The sequence below is a fragment of the Orcinus orca genome, chromosome X, assembly GCF_937001465.1.
Source record: "Orcinus orca chromosome X, mOrcOrc1.1, whole genome shotgun sequence".
Taxonomy (NCBI): Eukaryota; Metazoa; Chordata; class Mammalia; order Artiodactyla; family Delphinidae; genus Orcinus; species Orcinus orca.
This window is the reverse complement of record NC_064580.1, coordinates 21,943,050-21,952,248: the sequence shown is the minus strand read 5'-3', so window position 1 is coordinate 21,952,248 and position 9,199 is coordinate 21,943,050. Positions and strand designations below refer to the sequence as shown.

The 9,199-nt window shown below is 38.7% G+C and overlaps 1 protein-coding gene across 1 annotated transcript; it reads left to right on the top strand.

Annotated features, from left to right (window-relative positions):
* Positions 1–1,431: 1,431 nt before the first annotated feature.
* LOC101269688 (40S ribosomal protein S21-like) lies at positions 1,432–1,701 on the top strand. The gene has a single exon (XM_033415088.2). The coding sequence runs from the start codon at positions 1,432–1,434 to the stop codon at positions 1,699–1,701; it is 270 nt and encodes an 89-aa protein (XP_033270979.2).
* The last annotated feature ends 7,498 nt before the right edge of the window (positions 1,702–9,199 follow it).

The window sequence follows — 9,199 nt, the reverse complement described above, 5'->3', positions numbered from 1 at the left end:
AGTGGTGCTGGGAAAACTGGACAGCTACATGTAAAAGAATGAAATTAGAACACCCCCTAACACCATACACAAAAATAAACTCAAAATGGATTAAAGACCTAAATGTAAGGCCAGACACTATAAAACTCTTAGAGGAAAACATAGGCAGAACACTCTAAGATATAAATCACAGCAAGATCCTTTTGGACCCCCCTCCTAGAGAAATGGAAATAAAAACAAGAATAAACAAATGGGACCTAGTGAACCTTAAAAGCTTTTGCACAGCAAACAAAACCATAAAAGAGATGAAAAGACAACCCTCAGAATGGGAGAAAACAGTTGCAAACGAAGCAACTGACAAAGGATTAATCTCCAAAATATACAAGCAGCTCATGCAGCTCAATATCAAAAAAAACAAACAACCCAATCCAAAAATGGGCAGAAGACCTAAATAGACATTTCTCCAAAGAAGATATACAGATTGCCAACAAACACATGAAATGATACTCAACATCACTAATCATTAGAGAAATGCAAATCAAAACTACAATGAGGTATCACCTCACACCGGTCAGAATGGCCATCATCAAAAAATCTACAAACAATAAATGCTGGAGAGGGTGTGGAGAAAAGGGAACCCTCTTGCACCGTGGGTGGGAATGTAAATTGATACAGCCACTATGGAGAACAGTATGGAGGTTCCTTAAAAAACTAAAATTAGAACGACCATATGACCCAGCAATCCCACTACTGGGCATATACCCTGAGAAAACCACAATTCAAAAAGAGTCATGCACCACAATGTTCACTGAAGCTCTATTTACAAGAGCCAGGACATGGAAGCAACCTAAGTGTCCATCGACAGATGAATGGATAAAGAAGACGCGGCACATATATACAATGGAATATTACTCAGCTATAAAAAGAAACGAAAATGAGTTTTTGTAGTGAGGTGGATGGACCTAGAGACTGTCACACAGAGTGAAGTAAGTCAGAAAGAGAAAGACAAATAACACATATATATGGAATCTAAAAAAACAAAAAAAAGGTTCTGAAGAACCTATGGGCAGGACAGGAATAAAGACGCAGACGTAGAGAATGGACTTGAGGACACAGGGAGGGGGAAGGGTAAGCTGGGATGAAGTGAGAGAGTGGCATTGCCATATATACACTACCAAATGTAAAATAGGTAACTAGTGGGAAGCAGCCACATAGCACAGGTACATCACCTCGGTGCTTTGTGACCACCTAGAGGGGTGGGATAGGGAGGGTGGAAGGGAGACGCAAGAAGGAGGAGATACGGGGATATATGTATATGTACAGCTGATTCACTTTGTTATAAAGCAGAAACTAACACTCCATTGTAAAGCAGTTATACTCCAATAAAGATGTTAAAAAAAGTTTGCTTTCTGCGTTCGCGCCCACTGTGGTGCCACCAGACGCGCCCTCAACATGCAAAACGACGATTTCGTGGACCTGTACGCACCGCACAACCGCATCAGCGGCTCCAAGGACCACGCGTCCGTCCAGACGAATTTGGCCGAGCTTGACAAGGTGACAGCCAGGTTCAATGGCCAGTTTAAAACCTACTCTATCTGCAGGGCCATTCACAGGATGGGTGAGTCAGAAGACTCCATTCTCCAACTGGCCAAGGCGGACGGCATCTCTCAAAGAACTCCTGACTGGAGAGGATCATGGATGTGGAATATTTGTCATAAATAAATAGTGAACCCCCCCAAATTAAGTTAATATATCAAAACACAACTCTAGAAAGTTGTATTCCCTAACAATGACTAAAATTTATTGACTGCTTTCCATATATGTATAACTTTCCATATATCAGGCACTGGTAAATGAAACCAATACACATAGTGAGATGTTTACATTAATTCATTTAATCCATATCATTGCTTTACGGGATAGGTATTCCTGTTGTTCTCTTTTATAGGAGAAGAAAGGCGAGGCCTAGAGAGGTTAAATAAGTTAAGCAAGCACTCACAGCTCTTAGGCAGAAAGGCAGGGATTCAGCCCCAGGGCTTCTGGCTCCAGGGCTTCCTCACTACAGTACAGCCTCTGCCCACTCAAGCCACCACAAGTGCCTCCTTTTGAAGTCCTATAGTTCTTACCATCAATCATGCATATTTAATAGTGAACACTTACAGTTTTGCATGTTTGTTGCATTTTCAGCTTAGTACAACATGTCTTCCCAACTAGACTCTAAAACACTGAACGCAGGAACTGTAAATAATACTTCTCTATAATCCTCACAGCACTTAGCACGATTCTCCACTCATTAAATAAGATTTAATTGGACTTTCGGCAAAGAGATAACTTTCAAAACATCTATTCCGATAATTTTGCAATCAAATAAACTCTGCCAACATTCTTTGCTAAGAAGCAGTCATCTTTTGAGATTGCTGGAAATTTAAGTTTAGAAAAAAAGAAGTTAATGCTTTTTTATCTCATTCTATTCCCTTTGACGGATGAAACCAAAAATAATCACTTCGCATCTCCAAAGTGCTCCACCCCCATGAAAGCAGGGGGAGAGTGAGCCATCACTAGGACACAAATGTGTTCTGCTCAAGGCAATTAAATAAATCAAGCAACCCCCAAAATATAGTTAAAGCAAAGTGACTCAGACACAGTTCATGTTTTTAGTCACTCAGAATCCAAAGTTACTCTGAAATATGAATAGTTTTTAAAGCATTACTCATTTTGCTTTTGCTGATAAAACTAAAATAATCCAATACAATTATCTGCATGGTCATAATTTAAAGATTTAAAATACATGCTCAAAACCTAACATTTCAAATTAGTGCCACTCTTTAGGACAAACTCTAACTAATAATAATGATCTGGTATAAAAGTATCCTGGAGAAACTAATTTCCTACCATTTTCTTTTTATTAAGCTAATCTGAAAAAAAAAAAAAAGAGCATTCTTCCATGGGGCTGTCCTTGAGAAAGCACAGCACTGTATAAGCCACATACCTAAAAGGTCATTACTCAGAGTTGAAAGCTGTTTTCCCATCTCATCTAAGAAAGCATTTCTTCTCACACTGGAAAATTAAATATAGTTCAAGACCTTCATTTAGAAATAATTGACTTTCACCAAATCCATAAACTAGAACAATTTTTAAGTGACCTTATCAGTAGCTCTAATAGGTTTAATCGTATATGCCAACTTCTACTGGTTGGTAGTAGAGACCTGGATACTGTGTTGAGAAGGATTCTGAAGTCATATCCAAGAAAAAACATGTTTGGATCAATTAGCAATCAACAATGCATGTGTACCAGTACCAAAAATTTGGGCTAACTGCTATAATTTATGAAATGTAAAATATAAACCGTCAGTCTGAAATGAGAGATGTGGGCCAGGGATTTCAAAGATGCTACTGGATTATTTGGTTCATTTTAAGAGAGAAAATTCATTGCTTAGTGCCCCAGATTTATGGCGCTCTAATCAAATAAGCAGTAGAGGAACAGGAGAGGGACTAAACATTTAGTGACAGTCTACTGCATGTCACGCACTGAGCCTTACCTCAACCACCTACTTCCATGGCCATATCCAAGATTTTTGTCATTACCAATAACAACACCTCTCCATTATCTTAATTTCAATCATTCTATTCCTCAAACACCATTTCCTATCTTTCTGGCTTACTCCCTCCAGTATCTAGTCTCCCAATAATCCTTCTACCCCACTGATATATCCAATTCTTTGGTCCTGCCACCCTTTCACTGTCCCTCACCTCCGCACAGGGTCCTCAACTTTCCTACTTACCCATCATATACTCCACGGTCAATTTTCACTCCCTTGCATTCACTGTCAACTCCATTGCTCTTTTGTCTCTTCATCGTAATTGCCTAGCAAAACCCTACGCTTTGTTAAATCCAGTTCTCTCCGGACTCCAGACCTGTATCCATGTAACCTAAATGTTGCCAGAGAAATAAACTGTAGTGACTGGTCTCATTCTAAATTCATGATTACTTCAAGAGCGTCCTTGGTAAGACTGCCCATCCCACTCTATTTCCTTCATCCATTCATCCTCCACTAGACATTAATTTCACACCTTCTCCCTTCTCTTCAAATCTCAATGTCTCTTCCTCCTTACTTACTCTCCACTAACGGCCCTGTTTCCAGCTTCATGGTAAACACAGAAACAAAAGAGAATTCCCACAGCGTGACACCACACCTTCTCCGCACCTACCTACATCTGTTTGCATATGCTCTACCCTCTCTTCTGATACAATGGATGAGCTGTCCTTGCTTTGATCAAAAGCCAAGCCCTCCACGTGCATACTAGATCCCATCCCTCTTCCTTAATCCGGAACACCTCTCCAGCAATTCTCCCCTCTCTCAGCATCATCATTTTTTCCCTTTCTACTGAATCATTCCCACCAGTATTCAAATATTCTATAAATATACCCATCTTTAAAATAAAAAACTGTTCAAACTTTTCTTGACCCCCACATACCCCTCCAGGTATTGCCTCATTTTTCTGCTCCATTGTTTTATGGAGACAGGAATACCTAATCAGAAGGATAAGAAATGATGTGTATGCCACCCTAGGACAGTGTCTAGCAGAGAATGGAAACTCAAGAAACAAGTCATTGTTTACTTATAGTAATGTTAAGATCCTGCAGTAGGTGCTAAGAGATACACAGAATTAAGAAATATACTCCTGACATTTTTTATTACCTTTCATTTTGATAGAATTTCAAACTTATTGGAAAGTTGCAAGAATAGAACAAGGAACTCCCACATACCCTTCACCCAGATTCATTCATTCTACATTTTGTCTATCACCACCACCTTCACCATCTCTCTCTCTCTCTCACGCTCTCTTTCTCTGTGTGCTTTCCCAAGAACAACGGCATTCCTCTTACATAACCACTGTTCATATCAAAATTAGGAAATTTAACAAATACCCAAAGTAGTTTTCAAATTCAAATTCCAGAAGTATTTTTTATTCAGTTTATTTAAACTACAAACAAAAGTCAAACAAACAAAACAGTTTACCTATTTCTGCTCCATTTTATAGCCAAAATCTTTACGAAAACTCTTCCTGTTTCCATTTCTCTTCTTGAATCTACTCCAAACAGGCTTTGCTCCCAACCCCCACCCTGTCCCACATACACCACTGCAAGAATTCTTGCCAAGATCACAAATGGCCCTTTTATTGCTAAATTCAATGATGCATTCTCAGAACTCATCTCTCTTGACCTACCACTCGCATTTGACATAGATGATTACTCCCTCCTAAAAAAACAATCTTCACTGGCTCCCAGAACACCAAAGACTCCTGGTTTTCTTCTTATCCCACGAATGACAATTTCTCAATATCTTTTGCTGGTTCCTTCTCATCTCCCCAACCTCTAAATATTGGAATGTTCCAGGACCTCGTCTCTTCTCTATCTAAACCCAATCCTTTGATAATCTTATTTTGATATCTTTATGTTAATAACTTTCACATATGATCTCCATCCCAGACTTCTCTCCTGAACTTCACACTAGCATGTTCAACTGCCAATTCAGTAACTCCCCTGAAATATCTAATATGCATCTCAAACTTTCCACGTCCAAAATTAAACTCCCCACCAAAACCCACTCATCCCACAATCTTCCCCATCTTAGTAAGTAACAGCTCCATCAATCCAATTGCTCATACCAAAACACTTGGAGGCATTCTTGCATCCTCTCCTCTCTAGTCTCTCATACCCAATCCATCAACAAATTCTCTTGGCTCTACCTCTAAATCTGACACTATGCATCTGACCACTTTCCACTACTTCATAATACAAGCCACCATTATCTCTTGCCTAGTTTCCTTAATACTGCCCTTGCCCCACTGTGGTCTATTCTCAACACAGCAGCTACAATGACCCTTTTTAAGGAGTAAGTCAAGTTATGTCATTCTTCTGCTTAGGACCCTTCAATGACTTCCTACCTCACTCAGAGTAAAAGCCAAAGTCCTCTCAGAAGCCAAGACCCTACAACAACCTCCCTATGGATATGTCTCTGACTTCAGCTCCCACTATTTTCCCCCACTCACTCCACTTGAATCACATTAGCCTCCTTATTGTTCTTTGAACACAGTATTCATCCTCCCACCTCAGGGCCTTTGCACTTGCTATTCCTTCTTCCTGCAATGCTCTTTATCTAGATGTCCACTGTTTGCTTCTTCACCCTCTTAAGGTCTTTACTCAAATGTCATCTTCTCAATGAAATCTTCCCTGACCACCCTATCTAAGAAAATTCTGGCATGCCCTTTCACCCTGCACTGTTTTGTTTTTCTCCATAGCACTTCTCACTGCTAGATGCACTATTTTATACATGCATTTGTTTGTCTGTCTACCCCTACCAGAATGAAAACTTTGTGAAAACAGGGTACTTTGTCTAGTCACTGATATTTACCCAGGATCCAGAACAGTACCTAGTACAGAAAAACCAGTAAATATTTGTTGAATTAATGAAGGAATGAATGTTATCTCATTTTATCTTCACCTAAACCCTATAAGGCAGGTCTTATTACCCCAATTTTATGATGCAGAAAGTGAGGCCCAAAGGATTAAATAATTTACCCAATAGCATACAACTAGTGAATACAGAAGTCAAGATTTGACCCCCAAGTCTACTTCCAAAGCTTGTCGCTTTTCTCATGATACTGAATTGATTCCTTCAGAAGTAAATACTTGTCTATGTGACAAAGGCTTAAAATAAAATAAAATAAAATAATGTTGCACACATGAAACTTATATAATGTTATAAATCAATGCTACCTCAATAAAAAATAAATTTAAAAAAAAGAAGTTTCAGGAAAGAAAGGAAAAATTAAAAAAATTAAAAGTCCCTAAATCCCAATCATGTGGTTTGGAATAAACGTAGGTGTTCTGGGAAGACAGTGATGGTGATGGTATATTTTTTGACTCTGGTCAAATCTCCCCCATAAAATGAGACAAACTCAGCAAAACCCCAAGCCCATGGATAACATCCATAACAAACTAGGTGGCACCATGGTCCCAAGAAATAATATAAGGTGAGGATAGTGCATTGACATAACAGGACCTACATAGTATCAGCATCATCACAGGATGCAACATAATACATTAATAACCATACTATTAATAATAATTATTAATTAATTGTGTTGCCTTTGGAGGATGATAGGAAACCAATTCATTATCTTGAAAACTATTAAATGAAAGGAAAGAATCAAGTATTTATCCTGCCTTTCGTATATGAATTGTACCAGTGGTTAACCAATGAGATGAAGTGAAGGGTCTTACATTGAAATATTCCAACTAATAAATGAAGGAGAAATTACAGACATGTAACATCAGCATTTTGCAACCACTAATCTAGGCACTGAGCATCAAAAGTTGCTAATATCATAAAAATAGAGATATCCAGATGTTATGTGTCTGCTGATGAAAGATCATACCAACTATAGTCTTGCCACACACAAAAAACTGAACCTGAATCTGAAGAAACCTCTAGATTGGGATTTCTCAACCTCAGCACTGATGGTCTTTGGAGCCGGATAACTTCTTGCTGTGGGGATCTGTCCTGTGCATTGAGGGATATGGCAGTAGCACCACCCACCCTGTTGTAAAAATTTTCTTTAATTAAAAAATTAAAATGTCTCTAAACACTGCCAAAAGTCCCCAGGCAGTGGGAGCAAAAGCACTCCCCACTGAAAACCACTGCTCTAGATGCAACTACCATTCCACAGGTTAAAACAAGAGGACAGAGGAACATGTCAAATTAAACCATATGGAGGCAACCAGCAAATTACAGACTGTGGGAAACTTCAGAGATCAAATGACCCAGATTCTTCAATGAATACATTTCCAGGGGAAAAGGCAGCAGTGGAGGGGGATTTCTATCAAAATAGACTTAAAAAACTTATTTTTTAAAAACAAGCAAAACTAAACTATAGGGTTTAAGGATGCACCTTTGGGTGATAAAACTATAAAGAAATGGAAGAAAGTAATTACCATACAAGTCCAATAGGGAGAAAGGTAGGCGGTTGAGGTTCGGATGGGACATTTGGTCGACCTTGGGGCTTCCTAGGAAACTGGCAATATTCTATTTCTTGACTTTGGTGTTATTTTAAAAGGTGTGGACCTTATAATAATTCACTGAGTTTTATATTTGTTTTATCCAGTTTTCTGTGTCTGTGTTTTTCCAGTAAAATGCATAAAGAAATGAGTAAAAGCATAACCAATAAAGAGAAGAATCTGCCTTCCTTTCTACTGCGCTTGAGCTGAAGTTCTGTGGGAGCTGTCCTTGAGCAGAGAACTTTGAATTTATTAAGTTCGGGTCCATGTTTATGTTCCCTTAGCCCAGAGGTGTAAATCCTGATCATTGCTTCAAAAACAACTTGGAAAAATCATAGCAGGACTTAACACAACCCTACACAAACTGTATGTGTGATGTCCATACCTTGGCCTACTGTTGAAGGAATGTCTTGCATCAAATCAGCAAATACCTACAAGGGAGCCTGTTGTGATCCAGGCAATCTGCCAGGCACTGTGAGGAAAGCAAAACAGAAAGATGTGAAGTACTGGCAAATGCAAACAAGGCTCATGAGAACTACATGGGCTGAGTTGAGATTTGTGGGACAATGACTTTTAGAAGGATTTGCAGACCCGCTAGACAGAGACACTCCACAGGTGTATATCCTTTCTTGCAAAAGATATGCTCCTGAAGAGTTCTGTGGTGATTAAATTTTTATAAATTTAATTATATGTTCTCATTGACTTACATTATAATCAGAGAGTGGCTTTATCTACATTTTGGATTAATCTTCAACTGGCAGTGGCTCCCAACAGTTTAAGTTTCCCTGCTTCTCTGTCAAGTAGTTGACAGTTTATAAACAAACATTTAAAGGCACTATTTAAAGGAACCCTTGAGTGAATCCTTTTGAACAAAGGATTCTTTCATAACATTAATAAATAATCATTAGATTGAAGGTTCGTCAAGTTTTCTTAGAGTAAAGCATACCTATTCCCAAGACTCGGACGTCCTTTGATGGGGTTTCATTGAAATTATATCTCTTACCAAGGATCAGAATCTATTTTATGTGTTTTATGACAACATCTTGCATTACTGATGTTCTTACTTTTTCCAATAGCATTTGAAAGAGCATTTTGTCCAGACACTCATGGGCAACATTACTAACTGTAGCCTGTGTTACAGAGTTACGTGATGCAACA

Bases quoted from the DNA above. Each gene is read 5' to 3' on its own strand.
- LOC101269688 (XM_033415088.2), top strand. From the start codon at position 1,432: ATGCAAAACGACGATTTCGTGGACCTGTACGCACCGCACAACCGCATC.